The 26212-nt window shown below is 41.1% G+C and overlaps 1 protein-coding gene across 1 annotated transcript in view; it reads right to left on the bottom strand.

The window, feature by feature from the left end:
• Window positions 1-459: 459 nt before the first annotated feature.
• The window catches only part of creb3l2 (cAMP responsive element binding protein 3-like 2), a 36660-nt gene continuing 10907 nt past the window's right edge, over window positions 460-26212 (bottom strand). The window contains exons 2-12 of the mRNA XM_006780905.3: window positions 11594-11837; window positions 10786-10988; window positions 10602-10680; window positions 10185-10390; window positions 9720-9866; window positions 9463-9521; window positions 9088-9156; window positions 5355-5454; window positions 5012-5141; window positions 3727-3961; window positions 460-2509 (exon numbers count right to left, since the gene is read on the bottom strand). Of these exons, the coding sequence (XP_006780968.1) occupies window positions 2434-2509; window positions 3727-3961; window positions 5012-5141; window positions 5355-5454; window positions 9088-9156; window positions 9463-9521; window positions 9720-9866; window positions 10185-10390; window positions 10602-10680; window positions 10786-10988; window positions 11594-11837 (1548 nt within the window). The 3' untranslated portion in view covers window positions 460-2433. The remainder of the gene's footprint in view (window positions 2510-3726; window positions 3962-5011; window positions 5142-5354; window positions 5455-9087; window positions 9157-9462; window positions 9522-9719; window positions 9867-10184; window positions 10391-10601; window positions 10681-10785; window positions 10989-11593; window positions 11838-26212) is intronic.

Here is a 26212-nt window from a genome sequence, read left to right as displayed (position 1 = left end):
AATCTTGATTATTTAATTGAAAATTCCTGGTGGTGGACAGAAAAAACTTACTAAAACTGTATCTTTGTGCAACTTACTATGGACCTAAATAAGCGATGATACCTTTTCTTAATTACCCCATCCATTCATTACGTTGTGTTTTATAAGTCAACTCCATTAAATCAGTAAATATTGTACAGCATACAGTAAATACTGAGTAAGTTACTGGCAATAGCCCAGAATTAGCATCAGCATCAGTCAACCAATATGTTAGTCTGGTTCTAGATTCGGTAATACGGCTGTGATCAAACTGGTCGAGGTGGTACAGAATATTTATACCATGCAAACACTTATCACAGCACACTTTCTGCAAGAGAGGTAAAACACAATGACTCTTGACTTAAAGGAATGACACCGTCGACATCAGAGACTGAAAAAGAACGAACAAATGAACACACAAACTCGTGAATATTATGCTTTTACTAAGGAAAATACTTTATTTGTTTGAAAGCATAAAGACAGAAAGGCTGGTTTTACACAGAAGCAGAGAGGAAATTCAATTTTATTTGGAAAAAAGTTTTCTGGCGTAACAAAAGGGCAGCGTGCTCATCTCGAGTCTCTGATGATCTTTCTGTTCTGGCAGTGAGAAATGTAAAGCTCGTCATTGAAAGCTGACAAATCCATTTCTTGATATTGACAAAGCTTCAAATACATATTTTGGCTTTACAGTCTGTAGATTTGGTCAAAAACTGTTGTTTTTAATCCTGAGCTGTAAATTACCACGGGTTCTGGGGTTAACTTTAATTTAAAAAGCTTCTGTTACTGATTGGTATCATACAGCTGACGGCAGCAAAGCTCAGACATTTAAAACCTATGTGTAACACACTTGAGGTGGACAGTTAAGACATTTTAAAGTCACTGTGATCTGGAATTAAGCTAAACAGAAAGTCAGGACAAAGCCTGCGGCTAAGACGTCTTACGTTCATAATTTATCAACAGCACAGAGCCCAAAATAGAGTCAGAATGAATAATGGATTGGTTCACAAACTACAGATCCCAGACACATTTAGACGTTCTCATTTATTAACAACTCATATTTACAAAAATAGAAACTTTTTTTCTCATTTCTCGAAAGAAATATTTTTGGCAAATGCTGTAAAATAGCTGTAAAAGACTCCTGGAGCTGACAGCTGAAGTGTGCAAGGCAAAAGTGTTGCAGGATTTAAGATAAAAACAAAAAAACACGATACAGAAACTGAATCCGTGGTTTCAACATACTTTTAAATGTCCAATCACATGCTGTTGTTTTTTTCTATTCCAATCTGATTTTACACCAAGAGTCTGATGAGATCGATACCATTCATAGCCACTTTCAGATGAGCTAAACTTTTCAAAGTATGCTAAAACCTCACTAGACAATGCTCAGCGCCAGAATGAGGCCAGCAGTGTCTAAACAGTAAATAAGAAGCAGTTAGCTTAGCTCAAGCTCAATATTAATCATGCAGGTATAACAGTGGTATCAATCATCTCAGTTAGCTCTTTGCATTTTGTGGTCAAATGGGCAAACATGACCTATAAAGGAACAAAAATAAAATAATTTTGCAGGAAACCACGTCTCAAATATCAGCTTCTGACTGGCACACGGTGACTGTCGTACAAAAAGAACCGAAGACCAGCTAACGGGGTCCCCACGTGCCAAATATGAACGAGAATAACCCACTTCAGGTTGGGTTTGAACATTTCAGTCAGTATTTCCTTGAGGAAATAGAAAGATGTGAGTGCAGATTGAATATATTGTTTTAACCCAGTTAAAAATGTTACACGAGTGCAGGAACCCCAAGCTAGGCCCTCGAAAAGAAAAAAAAAAAGAATATATAAAAAGAGTACAATAAAAATAAAAAGACAAAACACAGTATGAACACAAACAAGTATAAAAATGGGCTGTACGCATTACTGGAATGAAATAAAAACATTTAATAGCAATAAAGAGCAATACATTTTGAAAAAAAAAAAACATCAACAAAAGTGTCTATAAATATAAACGGTTCTCATCAGTGTCCTGTAAAAAGCCTCACATGTCATATTTTAATATAATTACGCCTCGAATAAATGCCACACTCTCTTTGAAATTCTCTAAGTGTGATTTTTAAACACAGTGTCTCGAGCCGGATCAATTAAAACAACTACAACTGGTAAGTTGACTCGTGAAAAACTATTCAGTGCAACTTTAGTTCAGAAATTAAGGCAACCAGTGCCCCTCTACTCTTTTATTATTCCTACCATTACAGTGTATCTGATTAAGCAGAGATGGCATTAAAAAGAATGACCTTAAAATATCAGCAGTGGAAGCTTCTATATGAGGTTTGCTCCAGGACACTGAACCATGCTCCAGAGAGGGGTCAAAGGTCATCGTGGGGAGTAAAGGAGGATTTTTTTTTGGCGTGAATTTAAATCTCAGGAAGTCTCGTTGACTGTTCTCTCCAGCTCTATCACTTTACTTCTGCTCTCGTTCGTCCTCTGCTCCAGAGACCTGAGAGACACAGCACAACTGGATGAGATTCAGTTCACTACAATAAAGTCTTCTCTGTGTCAGGCTCAAAGGAAGCCAACATATAAGACGCCAAAACTCTGCTGCACCTCAGCAAACGCTTAACCATCCAAATATACAAAGATGGACTATAACTAAGCCGCAACAACAAACAAAAATGTCAATTTTAACTTATATAGCACATTTCATTATACTAAACTCAATGTGCTTAACAGAAAATACAAACACAAAAACCTGTGTAGGTTTTCAATGCCTTAAAGCAGTGAAAGCAGCACAATAATACATGAAAACACACACACAGGTATTGAGCAGAAAGGCTCTGAGTCTGTTTTTGAATGTCAGCACAGATGTAATTGATCTCAGGTCAGCAGGCAGCTTGTTCCAAAGAACAGGACCACAGTCACTGAAGGCCCGCTCAGCACATTTGGGTCTGATTCTAGGAACGCTGAAAAGATCTGCACCTGATGACCTGAGGTGTCTGACTGGGTTATAAACAGCGCGGAGACGAAGGCCACACAACACAACCACACCGCTGGATTCAGACTTCTCCACTAAACTAAGATTAGTAAACAAAATAATAACATTTAATGAACCAAAACTGGGTTAGCAGCTGAGGACTAATGACCTGGCTTTATGTCAGACTGTTGAATAATGGTGGGCGGATCGATGTTTGGCTGCGGAGTGCTAACCTGCCTGGATAAAGAGGCTGATGTCAATTTTAACTTATATAGCACTTTCATTCTACCTAAGCTCAATGTGCTTAGGGCAGGGATAGCTCAGTAGGTAGAGTGGTTGCCCCATGATCGGAAGGTTGGGGGTTCAACTCCACTGAACAGCTACCCTGAGGTACTCCTGAGCAAGGTACCGTCCCTACACACTGCTCCTCGGGCGCTGTATTAGTGGCTGCCCACTGCTTCACTGGGTGAATGGGTTAAATGCAGAGGAGTAAGATTTGTGATTAAAACAAGACTCCCAGTGTACTCAGAGGAGGTAGTGTTAGTTATTACAGGTCATGGTTATCTGCGTTTACACAAGCATCATAATTAAAATTGTATCTATGGTAAATCTGTGAGAAAAGTGAGGTTTTAATCTTATCAAGAAAGTTAAAGTGGGTGAACTCTTTCTTTTGATCGAGTTCAGGTATTCTGTTTACTCCCATCGTCATCATCCGAGTACTCCTCATCGTGCTGTGTGTTTACCTGTGCAGGTCAAGGAGCAGGTTTTTTGACGTCTGTGTGTCGTTGCTTTTATTCCTGAAAGGTGGGTGTGTTTCCATCCTGGTGGGCTCAACCCCGAGTTTCTGCTGCTCTGAGCGACGCCACGCTGCCATCACGACGGCTGGCGTGTCCTCCCATTGGTCGGGATATTCACCACCCAGGCCGAGGAGGTGCGGCTGTTCGTCTTCGAAAGTCGATAACAGACTCCTCGACTTAACTAAAAGTTGGGGATAAGTGCTTATTAGTGCCTAATTTTTGTGAGGAGAAAGTATGACTGTGTGGTGTCAGGAAAATCATTTTTAGTTCCACACTCACTCACACACCAGCCCACACACACTTTATAACTGTGTAGCACCACATGTTATTGTCTGCCTGGTGAAAAGACTGTGCAGCCTGTGGGTTTGTTTGTGTGTGTGAGTGTGTGTGTGTGTGTGTGTGTGCGTGTGGGCAGGATGGGAGAGGAAACTGAAATTGATTGTTAAGAAAATTATATCTGGTTTCTCTTACAAAAGAAAAAGTGCGTGCATGTGGGAGGAAGCAGAGAGGATGCAGTGAAAGGTCAACGCCACTAATCAGTCTCTGTGGCTGTAGGAGGCATCTGATTAGCAGCAATGTTATAATGGACCACCAAAGTTTAATAGCTGGGAACTAATGATTCATTACAATGGAAACAGCAGGGCAGGTCACTTAAGCTGAAATCTCCAGGAACGGTGACTCGAACTGTGGGTGTGTGTCCACTCGTCTCAGCTCCACACGCATGAATATACGGCTTCATATGGAAAATATAAAGATTTCTGTGTAATCAAAGTATCAGTGTAACCATGGTAATAGTCTCTAATTGAGAGGCGTTGGACAAATGTACAATTGTATGTTTTTGATGGAAGCAGGAAAAAGTCGGGAACACAAAATGCCATCAACTTTTCTAAAGTTCATCTAAGTTCATCTCTCTGCCCTGCCAGCAAAAAGCTGTTTAGCAAACATCTTTGAAAAACATCTGGGGTATTTATTTGTGTTCATATTTTGCTGTTTTGTTCAGTTTTATTTTGTTTTCATGGAGAAAACCCGACTATGTCAAGTACAATATATTCATACTTTCCTCTCTTATTTACATTAATATTTAACCGTCCCAGCAATACTATATTTTTGCATTTACTTTAGGCATGATTAAAGCAAAGCTGTTCATCTGTTTTGCTAAATCACGCTGTAACTACGCTGAGTAAGGTGTATTAAACATGTGTATAGAGTGCGGGTTGGTGAGTGTGACTACCTGTAGCTGTGTAGGACTCTTTGACATCCAGCTGTTTGGAAGCGAGGCCCGTTTCAGTGATGGTTGAGCGTGGTGTAAAGCTGCTGGGATAAAAACTCCCCAAAAACAGCGTGAAACACAACACAACCACCTACAGAGAGACAAACACAAAGAGAAGAAGAAGGAGAAGGGTGGAGAGAGGGGAGGGAGGGAGAGGCAAATAAATTATGAATCACACATAATGCTGCGCTGCTAATGAATGATGGGAGCAGATGTTTCTAATTCAATATTTTAATCAATGTTTCATCAGCACAATCTCTGTTAATACACAAACACACACACACACACACAAACACACACGTACCATTAAGCATGATGATGTCTGGGTGCCAACCATCCTGCAGGACTTGGAAACTTTTCCTGCCACGGCTGCCTGGAGAGACTGCAGCTGCTGCAGGAGAGACCTGAGGAGAAATACACACACACACACACACACACAGGTTACACACACACACCTGAGTGCATCGTGTATGCTTTTTTCACCATATAGACAATCTGCATTTAACGTATCGTGTAAAGAGAGTGCAAACCATTACAGCTTAGCACAATAAAACACCTGCCTCACTTTACATTTCCTCCGACTCATTTTTGAACTCGGTGACCACAAAACACACCGACTCCTGGCTTAGAGTTGTTTGTGGGTCTGTGTGTCAACGCTGAAGACTACCTCGAACATTTTCTCAGTTTTGTCAAAGTGCTGGAAACGGCGTTCGCACCACGGGACACCAAAGTATGAGCCCAGTTTCTAAAGCCTCTCTTTACAAAGTGCTAAGAGGGTTAGCCATACAAAAAAAAACAACTACACAATGTGTCTAAGCTAGAACTCGTGACCAGAAACCAACAATAGAGCTAAAAACACACAACATAATACCTGACACGGCTAACCCAGTTAACCTCGATCCTTTAAATCTGTTGGTTTTCTATGATTATTTTTAAATTTCCTACCTTGATGTTTTTTGTCAGCTGTTTCTGTCTCTACACTCAGTGTAAGTGTAACTGAATGTAAGTGTGAAATGAAAGCAAACAGCTTAGAACGCACTGACATGACACGATCCATGAGATATTTTTAAAAGAAAGCTTAAAATTTTATTTCTCAGGGGAGAAAGGATCAGCTTATCATTTCAGACATACAATGTCTATTCATTGAACAACCTCTCCATATTTTTTTTTACTTTTGTTTCTTTATTAATTTTTTAACATGCAAAGACATTGTTAGTTGTTATGTGTGTGCTGATTTGTTCTGTTTTGTTTAGAAAAACAAAAAAACATTGTTGTAATATGTACTGCCATCTCCAGGACTGAAAAATTAAGCCACTGTGGAAGCATCAGAAAGCTGCAGTTCCTCATCTGGCCACTTGAGGCCGACTTCCTAAGTGAGTCAGATCCCATAGACTTCCACGTTAAAATGTAAATTTTTACAGTAGTAATAAGCATGTTTTACACTTTGGGGTTTGATTGACAGTCTCCCACCCCCACCCCCATTCCCATTCATTACCCCCACCATAAGTGCATGGTGGGGTTTTTATTTTATAAATATTATTTATCCAGATATTGGCTGCTGTGATTGACAGATGGGGGAGCTGTAGTTGTGTACCGGGTAGTGATGGGTCGTTCGCAAACGAGATGGCTCTTAGAGCCGGTTCTTCGACGTGAACGACGCGAGCCGGCTCCTTATCGCGAGCCGTCACGTGTTTTTTTTGTTGTTTTATTTTCTTTCTCTCAGCCTCTCTCTCGCACTTTTTTTCTGCTTCACTCAGCACGCGAGCCTTGTGCTTTACGCTGGGCAGAGGGGGGAGGGGCGGTAGTTACACTCAGTAGCACAGGAACAGAGCCAGAAGGAGAGAAAGAGAGGCAGGGACAACAACATCACATTAGAAAGGTATAGTAATCATCCACAACTATTTTCAGTTGCGGATGATAAAGGATTCAGAAAGTTTATTCATGCAGGTCCATATGACAGAGAATATGCATGTTCTTTTTGTTTTCATATTATAATTTATATTTAATTGTGTTGTGGTTTGCAGTGGTTTGTGTTGTTTCACTTTAAATTTGTAAAAGGAAAAAGCTGAAAATTTAAATAGTTAAAAGTTGAAATGTGAATAGTTGATTTTTGTATTATATGATTTAGTTATTACATTTTATGTGGAGTGAATAAATAAAAGTATATTTACGGTGGCCCCTACAGACAAAGCACATACAAACTTCAAATCACGTACGAACTCTGAAGCACGTACAAACCCTGAAGCACGTACAAACTCCAAAACACGTAAAAACACATAAAAACACGTACAAACTCCAAAACACGTACAAAAGACAACAGAAGTGCTCCAGGATGCTAGGTGTTTGGATTTGGTGTGGTGTAGTAACAGGTAAATGAACATTGTTTTTAAATTATTTGAATATATATGAGTGTCTGTGTATAATAATAATATAATTTTGTCTCTAGGGGCCACCGCATATATTTATATATAAACATATATAAATAAAACCACTTTTTTTACGTTAGTAATTCCTTTTGTGCATAATTTTATATTATTGTTAATAATAAATTAATTAAAGCAACAAAACAACCTGAAGAGCCGGTTCGGAGCCGAAAGAGCCGGCTCTTTTTAGTGAGCCGAACCGAAAGAGCCGGTTCTCTAAAAAGAGCCGGAAATCCCATCACTAGTACCGGGCCTTGTATTTGCTAATCGGAGTTGCTTAACTGTACCATTCTTCTTTGTTTGTGTTGTTTGAGCTTTTTTGAAGGAATTGCCTTAATGGCACTAAAAACAACAAGGTGGCAAGCTTCAAAATAGAGTACAAACCCACTGGGTGACTTCATGGTGGCTTCCATCTTTTATATACAGTCTATAAAAGTTATGCAAACTGATTGAATTGTGCGTCCACACATTCTGCATGTTAATGTGAATGATATCGCAGTAAATTACATCAGCATCCTTATTATAAAATCCAGAATTTGCACTTTAGTGAAGAATCTGCTGTTTATTTTTGCACAAGTCAAACATTTTTCTGAAATTTTGCTTTCTCGTTTGCTTCATTAAATAAGGAACTAAGCTTAACGACAACATAAGCTGGCTGTCCAGGTGTCCCAGAATAAAAAACACACACTCACACCACGCATGCAACTGGTTCATTAAGTTTTTGACACTGACAGCAAAGCCCACTTTAACCACTGAGTGCAAAACAAGCCCCAGAACAGCTGTGTTCCAGGCAGCTATACTTAACACAGTGCACTCAGTGGGTGCACGCACGGTTCATCCATGCATAACGAGAGCAAACAGCGCTGTCTATCCGATGCAGGGTGAGCTTTTCACATTAAAATAGCCTCATGATTATGCATGGATGCAAAATTGCAGCTGAACACATCCACGGGGAGCTTTTGATTCAGCTCTATTTGCAAATAATAAAAGCGAGTCAGTGTTTCCCCACTCATTCTCTGTGCTTTTCTCAGCTGCACTGCGTGAAATAAAAACAGATGCCTTTAGAGATTCACAAAGACAGAGGGAGAGGGAAAAAAAGCCAAATCCCCAAGGATGTGTTAAATCCAGCACGCGCCCAGGGAGGGACATTTTTAGGTGTGAACCCGTCCTCCCTCGTGACTTTCCTGGTGTTTTGATTGTCACCATCCCAGAGTCTTTATGACACACTTGTCATCGCCCCTGTCGCTCACTCATCTGTGTCGCCACTGACAAGCTGAATCTATAAAGAGCCCAAATAACTGGACTACCACCTCATTTATCCTTTTGTTTTTGTGCTCGCGTTCTCTAATTCAGAAAAATTCCTCGTTGGAACTGCTGGAAGTGCTTCTGAAGACAGTTTACTTACCTACCTTAGGCCAAAAGAGGAGGGAGAATTTGATGTTTGACCAATAGGGGCAATTTAAAAGCATCTTGCAGGAAATAATTAACTTCTATGTGGTAATTTTATATTTTTATGTAGTTTCAGAAGTTAAGGGTCTAAAATGGGTCCGTTACTGTGCAATAAATCAATCCTATACGAGGTTAAGACTGTGAGTCCGTGTGTGCTGCTCTTACTTGTTTGTACACTCCAGAGTCTCCACTTTCCTGCGCAGCTCGCTGTTTTCGTTGGAGCAGGTCTCCACCCTGTGGTCAGACAGCAGTACTGCAGGGTCAGTGACTGAACGCCGTTCATTCATCAGCACCACTTTCTCCCTGTTCTGACTCTAGCATGATTTATTTGTAGTTTAAGAACAGCTGCTTTCACTCTGCACACCTCGGTAATGCCGAGATTCACCCTGATGATGTTTGAATGTGGATACTTTAGATGACCTAACATTTTTTCTAAAAGGGGACACTAAAGTTTATGCAGCATTAATAGCTGTTTGTTATTTGTAGTGATCCTGACATTGTTTTTCACATGATAAGAAGAAAGAGGAAAAAAGGACTTACTTCTTCTCCAGAGCATCCATGTACTCCTTCTTCTTCCTGCGACTCTCTTGAGCTGAAATCTGAGAGATGGTGAAGGAAACAGAATCAGAAAAAGTAGAAAAATCTGAAATTCGCCTGACATGACAAATATTTTCTTGTTTTTTTTTAAACTATTTTGTTCTAACTTGCACTAAACATATTCCTAGTCTTTTAGACTCTTGTGATCATGGACGCTTGCTCAGATCATCCAAAACACAAACTGTGCTCTACATCGGCACCTTGTTCTTGATCTTCCTGCGGATCTTCTTAAGTGCCTTCTCCTCAGCTTTGGTGAGCGGGAGTTTGGTGGGAACAGGGTAACCTTCAGCCACCAGCGTGCGGCGCTCTTCCTCGGTCAGGATCAGTGGCCCAGAACCCTGCAGTTTCTACAGGAAACAACAGATAATCAATATTAACATTGTTTACAACTTTGTAAAGAGGGAGGATGTCTAAAAATATGCTTGTAAATTTTACACTATAACTTCTTTTTTGGCACGAGAGTCTGTACGTATACATTAGGTTGTAGAAGGGATATGAAAGGAGTGGAAAAGGTGGAACGTCCAGTAATATTCATGGATTGCAGAGCAAAAACAGCAGGAAAATTATGCAAAAAAACCCCAGTTATTTTAATTACATCAGCTGGAAACACGTTACTCTGCTATTCTGCTCTCTTTGAGGTTTGATGGGCTTTTCTTTAATCTTACATGAGGAGCAGTGAGCAGAGGCGAGTTGGAGAGGGAGGACGAAGCACCTCGTGGTGACACCTTCAGGCCAGCCTGGGATGGAGGGGGGCTGGTGGGGGATGTGGGGCAGGAGAGGCCAGGCGGGGCGTGAACGGGGCTTTGGCTGCCCTCTGAGTCACTGCTGTGGGAACTCGGGGGAGTGGGAGGCATCTGCAGAGACTCCAGATCTAAAACACAGCGGCTGGATTGTTAGCTATGCATTAAGTCTCAGAGAAAACAGAGAAAAATTATAAAAGTTAAAATCTAGAAAGCATTTTTGATGCTCAGGGGTTTTCAAACTCAGATGTGAGGTATTTAAACAAATCACCAGCAGGGGTCCTCGTAGCACACCATTACAGAAGTGCAACAGGTGGAAAGAGAGGAGAGGAAAGAACTGACCTTTTGGTGAGAGATTGAGGAACTGGTCCACTTCATGAGGCTCCAGTTTAATTTTAGGGCTGATTTTCTCCTCCTTTATCTTCAAACAGAGGAAAAGAGAAACAGGAGGTGTTAAAATGTTACAAACACTAAAAAAAAGAAGAAGAAAAGAGCACAAATATCTGATTTAACCATCGTTTCTCACCTTGATGGCTTTGCTCTGGTTCACTGTGACCTGAACCGAGGTGGCAGCAGGGGCCAGGGCCGAACCCTCTGAGGTTTGGGGCCCCTCACCGGTGGCCAGAGAGAGGGAGAGCGTGGGGAGCAGGGAGGGAGTCTCACACAGGAGGCTCTCAATGGCTTCCTCCTGCTCCATAGGCCACTCGGCTGAATCGCCATCGGACTCAGCTGCAGAGGAGGCAAAGCGTGCTCCTGTTAGTGCTCTTTACCAATGAGATTAGATTAGATTAAGGTTTATCTACCACTGCACACAATAATACCAACACTTACCAACAACAGTAGTAGAGCAGCTCCATAAATATTACAGTAACGGGTAACAAATACTGGTTTATAGAGCATTAATGCTTCATTAGCAATCTTAACTTTTGAGTTTTAACTTTTGTTTAAAGTCCTTTCACAATAAAAGCTATAAAAGCCTTGATAAAGCAGATTTAGTGGTAAGATGCTGTTTGACTGTTTTCTGTCTTTTATTCTTTCTTCTTCTGATTCTGGTCTGATTCTCAGTGTGATGACGTGAGAATCAAAGCAGGGATTTTACATCACGAGCCACATATTTTGAGTTTAAGTGGGCCAGACCAGTGAGACTCCACTTTCTCCCAGTGAAGTTCATTTTAACTACACTTTTAATCCCAGCGATATGATTTGTATCAAAAAATAAAAAGTCTTTAAAACCAACAGCTGTGATTAATAATCACTGTGAGCTTGAGGACAAGCACCCCGGTGCTTTTGATTGGTTGTCCTTTAAAGCCACAATCTTTGTGTTGGCATCTCACCTGCTTCGCTGCCGTGCTCTCCGGTCAGGTGTGACAGGGGTGACTGGGGTCGGCTGTCGCCGCACAGCGAGTAGCTGTGCTCAGCGGTGATGTGGGGCGGAAGAGGGGAAGACGGGGACAGGTCGGCGTCATCGTCTCCCTCCATGGACTCCACCGAGTCTCTCCCCCCGGACAGGAAGGGGTCGCTGAGCAGCTGACCCAGCAAAGCATCCTGCGAGAGGTCGTCCAGCAGCTCGGAGAAGTGCTGCAGGGAGGAGAAATAAAGCACTATGAATTTTCAGAGGATGTTTAATTTGAACTCCTGTCACAGACATGCAGGAGGAATCAGACAGATAATTACATAAAGCCACATCGTCGGGAGCCTACGGCCGTCAGTCTGTAATTACAGACTATTAAACTCTTTATTGGCACCTTGCCTTGAGGTTTCCCTCAGCTCTCCCTCAGAGAAGACTAAAGCAGCCAATCAAATACTCAAACCTCTCCCCCACTAATCACAGCTTCTCTTTAAGTGTGTGTTTGATTCTCAGTGTGGTGACACATTTACCAAACACATACAGAAGTTTGCAGACAAGCCCTCTTCCTCCCAGCCTTTGATCCCCCATCATCACATTCCTTATCTCCTAGGCAGGTGAGCATGTGTAGATCTCCCCCCTGTGATTGGCTGTTATGACTTTAATAAACAAAAGGCAGCCAAAGCAAAGTATGCTGGAGATTAGGCCTTCCTCTGCTCCTCTCAGCATGCAGAAAACATGCAGACTAGACCACCAAGTTTTGGTCCCCAAGACAAAGGAAAACAGAACATTGATGTCTTATCCTATCAGATAAACCCAAACAAACTCAGTTTAAAGCAATAAACAGTGGATAAAACCATGAAGTCCTCACTTCGCAGTCGCTATTATACAACAAATGTTGTATAATGTTTCTAGAAAAACCACCAGCCAGTTTATATCCGGTCTGTCCAGAAACACTACATGTACATGTATGAAGGGATAATTGAAGCAATTTAACAGAAATGGAAGTGTACACGGGTTCAAATATGGACGTCGATGCCAAGAAGCCACAAACTTTAAAAGGTGGATATCAAACATTAGTGTCACCGATTCAAAAGTGAAATAGAATCACAATGTTCTGTTCTGAAGTTATTATACCATGTAGTTAAAGTGTTTTTGCAGAACATTTGCAGAACGTTATGACATCGTTCGTTTCTGAGTCGGTGCCAGGATTCAGAAAACATCATTCCTCCTGCTACAGCAGTCGCCGGCATGGAGGCAGTTATCGTTTCAGCCAAACTAAACTGTGAAATAAGATAAAACTGCATTACTTTCATTCAATATAAAATAAAGTAACTGGTAATAAAGTTACTGTAAGTCTGTTTGAATATAGTCTACCCTTGGTGCCTCTGTTTTGTTCCGCACTGAGCTCGGCTGGAAAAGCTCCCTCCTCCCCTCAGTTCTGCAGCACACTTACAGTGATAGTCATCCACGCTCTACCCTTACTCACTCACTCATAAATAAAAGCTATTTAAAGCAGTTTAATCTGGAAATAATCTTGTGTTTTTAAGGTCTCCCATCCCCTGTCACAGTTATCGAGCTGGGCTATGAAAGTAGGCAGGCCTGATTTATATATGTTAGCAAAACACTTATTCAATGCATAAAAATTGCTAAGAGGAAATTAAGATTACAAAGATTATGAAAAAATACAGGCCATTACTTTTATCATGTGTGCAGTTTTTCGTCCTTTTTAGATTTATTTATTAACTCGTCATATTCAGTTTGGGGAAAAAACTGGCAAAAAACACAAGTACCCGAGTAGGTGGGTAACTCTTTTCCTCTTGTGTTGCCTCCCGTGGGTAACGCTTGTTTCTCTTTTCTTTTCTGGAATTGGCACTAGGAGTACACCGGCATGTACAAACATGTGATTTATTTTGACAAACACGCCTTTTTCTTACTTTTAAATCCTAAATCTTCTGCAGTTTTGTCACTGATGAACTTCCGTACATTGTTTATCTCCTTTTGGTGTTACTGTCTGCTACGCTTTCTATTTGAGATGTTTTATCGCGCTTATATATTATCATATCATTCTTTTAAGAAACAGAAATGATGTACAGTTACCCTGAGGGATCGCATACATTTCAAACTCAAAGCTAAACTTTTCCAGCCCTGTCCTCACTTGAACTCGCTGCTTCAAAAACATTTGTGATGCAACTTCAAGTTCTGCTGGGACACAAAATAAGAAGCAGGTTTCCAATTGCAGTTTCAGCTACATGGGACTCGGCCAGTGTGAGAGAAGAAAACCATTTAAATTAGAGACACGTGAAGAGCAAGACGAGGAAAACAACCTATAACGACACCGATGGTTTGGACAAACTGTTATAAAACAACAACAAAACAGACAACAAAAAAAGATGTGTGCATGAATGAGAAGAGGGATAAAGAGAGAGTGAAATCAAAATGCAGGAAACGAGGAAAGAGGAGGAAGGTGGACGACCAAATGCCAAGCATGCGGCTTCGATTACAGTCTGAGAAAGAGAGAGCTTAACTTGTGTGTGTGTGTGTGTGTGTGTGTGTGTGTGTGTGTGTAATGCAAACAGCGACAGCACACCGTGAATCTATTCAAGAGGGAAGACAAATATTTACACATTTTTACACCCGTGGGTTCTATTTTAACCTCCAGAACAGCGCATATAAGTGGAAACAACCCATTATATTAACATATATTACTGTGTATGTGTATGTGTGTGTGTGTGTGTGTGTGTGTGTGTGTGTGTGTGTGAGTGAGTGTGAGAGAGAGAGAGAGAGAGAGAACGTGAACAACCAAGCACACTGTAGACAAACATTTACAGCTTTACCCTCATTCCAGCATCTCCTGGCAGCAGCAGCATTACCGAGAGGCATCTTATTACTTTAAACCATTTTAAACAAGTAAACACATAAAACACTGACAGATCTGGGTGTTAATTACAGTAATAATAATCATTTTAAATATAAATAATAATGATAACGCTACAGTTCAAAGACTATCCTCATTTCTATTTACAGCGATTTATATTTGGCGGTATGACTTTGTTCTGGGACCTCCCTGTCCTTGTATACCACGAGCAAAAAAGCAGGCATCGCTGACGATGACTTTGATAGAGTCAGAAAAAACATGAAAAGAAAGATCTGGGGTTGAAGGTGGGTTGAAAAGTGACTTGCAGATGCACAGCAACTGTAGTGAGGCTATATCTGCTGAACCAAGATTCCTAAAACATAGAAATTAGACTGTATTTTTGTACTTTCACACAAATTTTAGATTTGTATAGATTTTAGGATTATCATACTAAGAATTTCGACGATACGAGGTTCATTACCTTAAACATAACCACATCTAACATAGTAGCTTAAGCCATGTGACTGCGTTTATTTAAGCATAATGTTAGCATATTGCTTCCGGGGGGGGGACGACGACGACAAAGCATTAAAATCACAATAAGGCCGGAAAAAAACAAAACCTAAAAAAACAGTGGGTGTGTTTTTTTAGCTTTCAGGGAGGAGGAGTAATTACATACGGTGCAAATCCATGTTTACAAGAGAAGGTCTGGTTTATGGGACATCTGAAACCACCCCAGTGTCACAATGACACTGAAACAAACTAAAAAAAAAAAAAAAAAATAATCAGCTTTTATTACCTTAACTTTAGTTTAAAAAATGTCAATAAACAAACATGGAGGCTCAGAAACAAATATATCCTCCTCTTTCTGGAGAACAGGAAATGGGAGAGGTCCAACTCCGCCTGCTTGAAAACAGAACCACACCAAAGGCACACAGTGAGGCTTTATGAGCTCCCTGTCATTTCTGCTGTGGGAGTTTGTGGTGATGGTTGTGTGTGAGACTGGGCTGCAGCATAGGTCACTGGCCGGGTGTAGCTCATCACGCACAACAGAAACCTCTTTGTCCCCTGCATCCCAACAGAGAGGTGTAATTTAGGGCTGGCTGTAACCCGACGCTCTCCAGCTGGGAAAAAACCACGAGAGCTGAAGCCAAAATGGGAAAATTGGGAGATTACACTAGAACTAGAGCAAGAATCAGCAGGTTACTGACTCATCTGAGGGAGCAGGGGTGATAATAAAGAGGCTGCCCTCATATTTTTCATAATAATGTTTTTAATGTAACACACAGAAACAAGCAGAGGACTCAGCTGACGGCGCAGATCGCAATCTTTTAATTGAAGTCGCGATGAAATCTGTCAGTGGAGGCGGAAATGAAGACAGATAATGTCTCGAGCTGTGATGAGACATCCGTGCCGTCCGCAGAAATCCCCTGTCATCCAAAGAGAGAGACAACACAGCCAGCAGCCGAACAATATTTTTCATATATCAGGATCACATCAAAGGAAACGGGATGAAGACAAAGCACCAAACTGGGACACACGAGCTAGATAAACACTTTGGAGTTTGAGCTGTTTCAAATTGACCGTGACTGTGTTAGATTAATGCCAACAAGCTAAAGAGTTTCTTCACTTTACACCAGAAGTGGCACACAGACAGCACCGTGGAGACAGACCATAACACTAATATCTTTACAGCTGTTTACTTCACATATGGCTAGAGACCAGTCAGCAAACCCTCTGGCAACCACCTGTTGCTAAGGGAAAATGTGTACTTCTCTACCAGTTGGCAACATGTTGGTAGAATTTGCGGATATTGCTAGTTTGCTTGGAGGATGGCGACTTGTCTGCAAATGGTCACCAACTGCTTACAGAATGAAACTGAGAAAAGTTTACCTTCAAAATAAAAGTTGTGCCTTACCGCTGCAACCAGAATCTTTCAAAGGGCGCAACTTTTACTTTGAAGGCAGAGATTCTGCGTCTTGAGTTGCACTTTTTCAAGATTTGGCAAATAGCTGGCAAGTGTTTACAGAAATCTGCATCTTCAGCGCAAACTACAGGAGATTGTAGCTTGTTGGTGACTATAACAATCACAAGGAAGTTTTTGACCCAGCTCCATCTTTGTCAGCAACCATTTTCCAACCATCAGGGGAAAGCACATTTCCCCTGATGTACTAAATATGTACTAAATAGGCATTCACTCATACGAAATTTGGCTCAGTTATGTGCTTTTGGTTTGAGTTACCTCAGTAGCAACTGCTAGCATGAGTAGCAACTGCTAGCATGAGTAGCAACTGCTAGCATGAGAGCTAACAGAGCACAAAGAAAGCTAAACAGCAAAGCAGTTTGGCTTTTTAGAAACGTAAGAAAGTTTAAATCAAGCCTAAAACAATAATCCCAGCATCTTCATCACAATGAGGAATATATCTTATTAATTTAATACTGAGTACCAGTAATGGCTGATACATGACTCCACGACCAACTGAAAATGAGCCACAGCAACCCTACATCTAAATGCTAGAAAATAAAATAAAACCAGTGGGATTTAAGAAATATCCAGTCCACTGCACACTAGCCAGTTGCCAGGCAGAACAGCGAGTGGTAAGCCTCGACATCTGTGTTGATCACCGGTTAGCAGCTAATTTAACAGAGGGAGGAGAGGAATGTCCTTCCAGGTCTGTAATTCTTCTGTAAAGTACGATGTGCATCTGTTTTAACCCTTAATGAGCAGATCCTAAAGCTCGAGGAAAGTTTGATGATGTCCCCTCCTCCCCTTAAAGCCCAAACCAGATGCCTACAAACTATAAATTACACTAAAACCACACAGGCCCCACCGTCCCCCTCCTCTAGTGTGTGTCCAGCTGACTGAGTGTGTGTGTGTGTGTGTGTGTGTGTGTGTGTGTGTGTGTGTGTGTGTGTGTGTGTGTGTGTGTGTTTGTGTGTGTACCTTGCCCTGGACTCAGCTGTGTGTACTTTTGCTGATGACAGCCTAATAAAGTACACGCGTCTGTGTATCAGCACCAACTGAATGACTCAATAGTTTGATGTGGATCCCGATTATCTGTCCCAGTCGCTTTACTGTCACTAATAACCAACACGTGTCCAATTATCAACCGATAACCAGTGCAAAAGGTTGAATGAAGACCTGAACTTTCATCTACAGGAATCTTCTATCTGACTAACGCATCATTTTGTTATCGTGTCCTGCTATGCAGTCATTAAGAGATAGAGAAGCGAGGCTTTCTCCTCTAACTTCACTTTCCCCACTTGCTCTCAAATTCTCTTAAAATCTGGTTCCCCCACCCTCTAGTTTGATCCTCCTAATGTGGGCCCTCTGGTGAAATTCCCAAAACACTTTGAATATTTGGATATTTGGTCCTCAGCCGCTGTGGTAACTGCACTTTAGCAATGAGTGAAACTCCCCCCTGGAATGATAACAATGCGTACAAGCAGTTTTAACACTTAGCTAAAGTGTGCACACGTGCACAGCATTTATCAGCCAAAGAACAGAGATTGCTCTCCACTAAGTACAACCTTTAAACACTCATCGATGACCTCAGAGGCAGTCTGTCACACATGACACCGATAATGATGTGAATAATATTTGTGCACGTCTGCCATTTTTAATCTAAAAAAAATCCAACTGTCCCCTACAAATTTTTTTATTTTTTACATTATTTTATAAAAGAAAACGTTGTTTTTGGCTTAAAAGGCTTATTATGTTTTAAAGTTTACACTTGTAATCTGTCTTTCATGCACACGTTTGACCAAAGACAAATGTAGAAAGTGTTCAAGCTCTGATGAGTATGAACTATGTGCTTTATTGTGTTTCATTTCTCTTACGATGTCCAGTGAGTAAAGCATGGTAACCACTGTTAACCCTCGTTCATCACCCAAAAAAACTGAGCTTATAAACCTTTCTCCAACCCCAGTTCCAAAAAAGGTGGGAAACTTCCTAAAACTAGAAAATAGAAAAAAATAGAATGAAATCATCTTCTGTCCTAGTAAACCCAAATATTATTCACTGTTAAACACAGAAAACATTAAACTGGGAAAAATTTATAATTTCAAGAGACATGTGTCAAAAAAAAGCTGAGACTTGGGAACAAAAGGCCAGAAATGTAAAAAGTACTATAAAGAGCAGACGTGCACCAATCTGCAAAAACTGTGTCTACAAACTGTGGAACAATTTCAAAATAATGCTCCTCAATTATTTCATTATCTACATTACACAATATCATCAAAGGATTCAGAGAATCTGGAGAGCTGGAGGTTTCTTCCTGTTAACAGGGAGTTTTTTCTTTATGCTTGCTATGGTAACTGAAACGCACATAAGATCACCTGGAAGTGTTGCATAAAGACAAAACAACAGCATTATTATCAAGGTACCTTACATTCTCCTTCTGGAGAGATTACGGTAAATAGTTGTGGCTAGTCCTCTTAGTTTATCATGAATCTTTCAGAGCTAATCAGCTCAAATTTGTTTGGTTAAGGTAGTTTAATCTGCAGTGAAATAAACTATTAACAACTGAAAATGTGAATCACAGCAGTCACACCTGACTAGCCTGGGAAGATCTCATTTAAAAAAAGGGAATGAGACAGGGAATGATTCTCTGCAGTTACATTTTAGTGAGTCACCAAACACAACTAGATGTCTGAAGACTGAGATAAATCCCTGCATGCTATTATAAAACCAAAAAACAAACTGCACTGGATCAGGCCAACACAAATGTCTTTCAGAACAGATAAATTAGTTTAATTAGATACACGTGATGGTTAGCAGGATCATAAATCAGTCTGGAACCACTTTAAACCTGTCTCTGCAGCACTGGGCTTGATCCTGGTATGCTGTCCGCGCTGTGGCATTGATACTCTCTGTGTTAGCACAACAGGACAAATCACAGACCTTGGAGAGGTTCGGCTATCTGGATCTTATCTGAGGGGGGAGGTGGCAGTAGGAGGTGAGCCCAGCACTGAGTCCACATGTCCAGACAGCCGGGAGGACTCACAGGATGCAGCTTCCATCACTTTTAACAAACTGTTTGACGTAAAACAAGCGATACAGTTCACAGAGATCCACCTGTTTAAGCTTCATCCGCAGGCACACAAACACACAGCCGTCTCACCACAGCCACGAGGGAATTTGAAGAGATGTGAAGCTCGGCCAGAAACGACCTTGTTTGACAAAAACCTCTTCATTCCAAGAGAAACACAATCCGGTTCTCACACCGATAAGGACATAGAGACACTCCCTGGCCCAGATTCCCGACATCGATCCCACCTTGATTCGCTAACCCCCCCTTTTTGGTAATCAAAGGTGCAGCGAGTGCACCAGGGGATAAGAGAGGATAATAACAGAGGAAGGCAGAAAACCAGCAGCTGTCAAGGATGCCTGGATGATTAGAAGCACAAATAATGACTATTTTCATTCAAATTCAAACTTTTTCAGCTTTTCTAAGCAGTCATGGGTACTTAGAACTGAAAAAAATGTTACAGGATGCCAAAACCTCTAACACATTAAATTTATTATCATTTAAAACAAAGAATTAGATGTTATCATTTTTAAAACTTTATCAATTTAATCCTCCCTCAAACACAAAACCTTTTGGTTCATTTGGGGTTTTTGGCCTCTAACCTCACAGTTTCCATGCTTACTGCTCTAATCAGCTTATTTCCATTCACAGGGGGCTGTTATCAATTACAAAGCTTTTAAAATCTGACGAACTGCCCAGCACTGAGCAGCACAGCCTTTTTTATAGTTCTTCTGACTGCTGAAAGAAGCACTTTTTGTATGTCTGCACTGCAGGAACTGCCACTTAAAGCTTTTGGGCCTTTTTTGCTTCCAGCCTCGGGTTAGGGCCTGAGCCTCTGAAGCAGGACTGTCCCAAACATGATGGTAATTTATAGGATAGCACAAGTTTTTAAAAGCCTCTGTAAACACTGGATTTTTTAAGCATGTAAACAAAAGCTTTTAACCATTCTCCCCACAAAAACAACATCTGACAACCTCAACTCTACCCTTAATGACACGTTTTGACACCTCAGTATGAATCAATAACGACATGGTTTGTCGACCATTAGAATAGTTTCCGGGTTTTTACGAGGGTAGGAGGGGGCAGAGATCCCCCTGGCTAACTGATCCAAACCCACTCACTCTGTCTTGGAAGCAGGCTGGAAATATGAGCTTCAGGGATTACTCCTCGTAGGCTTTCAAGAGGTAAAGAGTTAACATTAGCCTTGCAGAATGTGAAACAAAGCACTAAGAGGTGGACTAACAGTGAAATCCCTTATTGAGACTATATAAAACAGATTAAAAAACAACCAGTCGGCAGTGAGGACAGAAAAAAAATATCAGCCAATCACATGAGAGCAACTCAGTGACTTTGAATGTTTTGGAATTGTTGTCAGGCAGGCTGGTCTGGAGGGTCTAGTGGGGTTTTCCCACATGAACATCGCTAGGGATTCCTGAAAATGGTCAAAAAAGTAGAAAATATCCAGTGAGCGGAAGTTCTCTGTGTGAAAACGCCAGAGGTCAGAGGAGAATGACCAGATTGGTCCTTCCCTTTATGACAGTGCATCGATCTTCCAGTGGCTGCTTCCAGCAAGGTAACACAACACGAACCACAGACCATCTCAAACTGGCTTCTCGAACACTAAGTTCTTTGAAGTCAAATGGCCTCCACAGTCACCAGATCTCAGAGCACTTTTGGGATGTGGCGGAACGGGAGATTCACATCATGGATGTGCAGCTACTGTGTGATGCTCTCATGTCAACATGGACCAAAATCTCTGAGGATTGTCTCCAGCACATTGTTGAATCCCTGCCACAAATAATTAAAGCAGCTCTGAAGGTAAAAGGGGTCTGACTTGGTACTACAAAGGTGTAGTAAGGGGTAAATGCTCATTCAATTCTTCTGATCAAATAATTGTTTAAACCTAAAAATAACTAACAGCTTCTGAAAAGAGAGGATTTACTCTACTTTTTATTCTATTTTTGTGTGTGATGAGCACTTTTAACATTTTACAGGCTACATAACCAAACAATTGGTTTACGATATAGTTGACTGAGTAATTTATGGTAAAAAGATTTATTAAATGCAGCTTTTGAGCAATCCTAAAGCAGATTTTATGCTCTGCACTTGCTCAGAGGTCACAAAGACTAATCAGATACTGTGGGTGAATCTGAAGGAAGACTCTGTGCCCTAAATTAGAGAAACTGTTCCAGCACACAAAACATTCTGCATTAGCATCAGCAGTGATATTATCACATATCAGACTTTGTTCTTTTTACACATAATGGTAGGGCGGAGAGACGGTTAACGGATGTAAACAGCAGGATGTGAGAGAGAATAACAGCAGGCATGAAGTCCAGAAAGGCTGTTTACCCTCCACCCACGTATGAACAAACACAAAGACAAAAAACATCTGAACTTTGCAAAAGTTGCAGCGGATCCATTTCAAAATAAAGGTTTCCAGAGGTTAACATCCATTTCCTGTCTAACACAGCGGCCTCAGACCTCATTAATGTTTCAGGCTGAATTATTTAAAAAAAAAAAAAAAAAAGCCTTAATGTCAGCAGTTAAATGGAGACGCGACAGGAAATGTGTTCAAAATGGGAATCTCTGAGGTCCCGGAATGGAAAACATCCCGAGTCAAAGTTCAGAGCTGTGAGTCAGCTGCTCTCTGAAGCATGCAGTGATGGTACTGGAAATGCGTGTGTGCAGCACGGAGGCGGCACAAACAGACCCACAAGAAGACAAATGGAAAAACCGTTTCAGGGTCTCCTGACGAGTAAAACCCAACCCATCCCCTCCCCCCGCCAACCCCTCTGCCTGTCTCTAACAGCTTCCCAAAAAGTTCCAACTTCAACCCCCACAAACACAGACTGACACACACTTTCCACTCTTTCCCTGTCATACTGACCTATCATCTGTGCAACCCCCACTCTTCCCCCACCGACCGTCCAGATGTTACACAATGACTTCAGCGGAGAGCAGGCAATGATATCAGCCTGTATTTATTTAGCCTGTTTTTACAGTGGAACCTATGAGAACAACAAATGTCATAAACAGACCAAGAGTGAACCGATTCTGCCTGATAATCTGCATCTTATTCTTCTCTCATGAAGCTCTGCTGTTGCCCAAAACCCTGTCTTTGCTGAAGCAAACACTAGGTATTAATCCACAGCTGAAAACAGTCCCCGACAAATGCTTTATATCTTCCACACAGACTATTTTTTACTAAAAGCTTCTTATTAATAATAAAAAATATACTGCTTTTCAAGAAAACAGCAACAAACTGCAGTAAAAATACAAGACTTTTTGTTTTTGTGAAAACAGTTAATACTGTAAAGCTCCGATGCTTTTGAGGAAAAACCTATTAGCAGCAAGCTGTACTTTACATTTTTAAACCATAATACAGCATAATAATAACAACTTTGGACTCATGAGATAGTCAGAGTTTAAACGTTAAAGTAATGGACCAAAAATTGTGACTTTCACTGTTGTGGTTACGCCTCAGAGCGGTGTTTAGGTTTAGCTAGCAAAAGTACATTATAACGAAAAGTCTTAGTGATCAATCGCATGCTGTCATTGTTCGCTTCCACGTTAGTTATAAAAAATTTGCAAAAATTAAAAACTCAGCAAAACAACAAGTGGCTCAGTGTTCCAACATTTGGAAGAAGGGACTGCTCTCACAGCTTGTCCCCCTGACCAGGACAACAGGTCAGGGGGGAGATATCATCACCCCCACCCGACATTGGGTACCAAGCCCCAAGAAAAAAAAAATATATATATATATATATATTTTTTTTTTCCACAGGTCAAAATATTGGTACGATAATAAAATCATTGTGTGGTCTGTCTGTAGTCAGACGCAGCAGGGAGGCAGTGTTTCTGTTAAACACAAGCACAGCTGGCCCTCATCTTGTGTGCATTTCCTTCTTAAAAACTGGGTCAGCACGCTCCTAACTTTTTCCATCTCTGCACTGCTAACACTGACCATTACACTCACACCTCTCCATCTGAACTCCTTCACCCTTACTCACACATACTTTGAGTTCTTCCAGCTCTCTCTCGAGCCTCTGATTTTCTCCCAACAACACAAACTTCTTCAACACTGTGTTGATGTGCGAAGATTTAGGGATTCATTTGAAGATAATCTCTCCTAAAGCTCTATTTATCCGGTTTGTTGCTGGATTCGGGGTAAAATCTGGGCCGGCGCTGGTCTTGCTGTGCACCCTATAGTGAACCGTCCTGGGCGCGTTGCTGATCTTGATTCCCCTGTTAGCAAAGTTTTCCTGGGGTGGATGCTTTCCAAGCAGACGCATGCTTCAGTGAAAAGTCATGCAGGCTGACGCACACTTGCACACATGTGGTGAACTCTGCATGGATGACTGGGCCTGTTAGCGTCTCGTGTGATTGAAAGATTCAGGTTATAAAAGGGTGTGCTCTGTCAGAAGAGCAGAACATCTGGTTTAAAAAGGATGCTAAAATCTAATATTTGGGTAATGAAAACACAACAAGGATGAAATTTTCTCAATGTCATACATAAACGGAGTCTGTGGATCCCGACAGATATACGGATCTTCAGTAGTTTTTGATACTTTCTCCTCAGTCTCTCCACACTTGCACTGAGTAATGTGCTAAAACTAAAAATGGACTAAATATTTAGCTTATGTTCCACTTTCAAAACGAGCACAAACCGGGCTGCTTGGTGCAGTTTGCACACACCCTAAAGTGAAGCCACATCTGGCGTCCTCACACTCACATGCAGTAACTTTCTGTGTCGCTAACATCTGCTGCAGCTCACCAAGAATGACTGAAGTAAAACAAAAACAATTGTGTGTTTAAGGCCTAAAGACAACACGGGGATGGATGCAAGGGCAAAGTGTGTGGCAAGTGTTGCTAGAGTGAAACTGGTTACAAAGACGTACAGGATGCTGCTTAAAACCTTCTTGCGATTGCTTTGGTTACTAGCAAGATGCTGCGATCACAAGCAGTTTGCATGAAAAATGCCAACTTGTCTGCAAACACTCGCCAACCCTTTGTCGAGCTGTAGTGAAAGCAAAAAGAGTGCAACACAAATCAGAAACAGAGAACTTTGGGCCTTCAAAGCAAAGGTTTTATCTTCTGAAACACGCTGGTAAGTAAAAGTACCACAACTTTTACTTTGAAGGTGAAAGCTCTCCCTTTCCAGTTTGAGACAACTGTTTTCAAGTTTCAGTGCAGCTCGACAAGCAGTTAGCAAGTGTTTATGTGGGTGACTTTAATGTAAACTACAGCATCGTGCTAGCATCCAAAGTGATCACAATGAGAATTTTGGTGCTGCACCCTCAACAGCTTCAGCTCCCCGGTAACCGGTCATTGAATACTCCATTTTTCCCAAGTGACCAGGAGGTCGTAGGGGGTACCCAAGCAGTCCTCATTAGTAGTTTACATTATGGCTGGGAGTCAATGAGTGGGAATGCCAAAAAATGTGGGAAATATGGGATAAAACATCAGATCCAGCAATGTAGAATATATTCAATTTGAAAGAATTAGGGATTCGAAATGATTACAACAGAAAATACAAACTGATTTCAGAGGTGGAAAAAGCTAAAATGCATTTGAATTTGTCTTTTTGCTTTTGCAGACTCATGTTGTATAACCGACAACTGTTCGTTTGGTAATACTTTATAATGTCTAAAAGAAAACCTCAACGATTTGGCATGTTGCAGAGTGCTTTTCTGTGGAAATTTTGCAGAAGTTTGTGTTGAACGCTTCGTTCAACACAAACGTTCTGCAGAAAAAGAATCTGCATCTTGAGTCAGATTACAGCGATACTGCTAAACATAATAGTCCATTTAGAGGGGATTCATGAAAAATTATGAGAAAACGCATTAATATGTGAAAGAATGAAAGGTTAGGAAACAAATCAGACTGATTAAGTCACTTTACATACAGAAAGACGAGTCAGGAACAGCTGCAGAGATGTTTCTGGCATTTCCAACAGGAGCTGACTCGTCTAGCAGGAGTGACGGGGGGAGGAGGAGGAAGGTGGTGGATAATGGGTAGAAAGAGGAGTGAAATGCTAACTCGACAGCAGATGGACAGATTAGCATCTTAAACAGGTCTGGATTGGACTTTTGTTGAGTCACAAGGCAGGTTACCAGCTACTAAAAAAACAAAAACATCAAAGCTGAGCGTTTCTTGGTGCTCACACTGTTTAATACCCAGTTTACAGGCTTTACAGGCTTTGATGTTTAATACATGAAATAGTGGAGCTCATGCAAAAACCCCAAAGTCTCACTACAAGCTGCTAAAGCCACTGAAGTTCTGTTTATTCAGCGAATTTAAAGTTTCTAACATGGACAAAATCCTGTAGAGCAGCTCTGGAAACTCGCCTGAAACTCTTACGTTTAAAGAATTTAAAAAAAAAAAACAAACATGCTTCTAAAGAGTAAAGAACCAGAGGTCAGTTATCTGTATTTCACCAACAGCGGCTTTGACATAAAACCGCCTCAAGGCTCATTTAAGGGCTGGGTGTATAAAGTACTCAGAGGGACATTGAACCCACACCCTGCTAACCACACACTGCCATTTAAAACATTTTATGGTGCCTAAAGCTGAGGGGAGAGGGGGCAGAGAGATAGAGGATGGAGCGAGAAAAAAGAGAGAGAAAGGTAGAAGGAGACAGAAATACAGACAGAGGGATAAATTTAGCTTTGCCTCAAAGAACGAAGGCTCCTGTGGATTTTCCATAATGATCCCTCCC

Source organism: Neolamprologus brichardi, chromosome 17 (assembly GCF_056152115.1).
Source record: "Neolamprologus brichardi isolate AB-2024 chromosome 17, ASM5615211v1, whole genome shotgun sequence".
NCBI classification, from domain to species: Eukaryota; Metazoa; Chordata; class Actinopteri; order Cichliformes; family Cichlidae; genus Neolamprologus; species Neolamprologus brichardi.
This window is presented reverse-complemented; position numbering and strand designations above follow the sequence as displayed.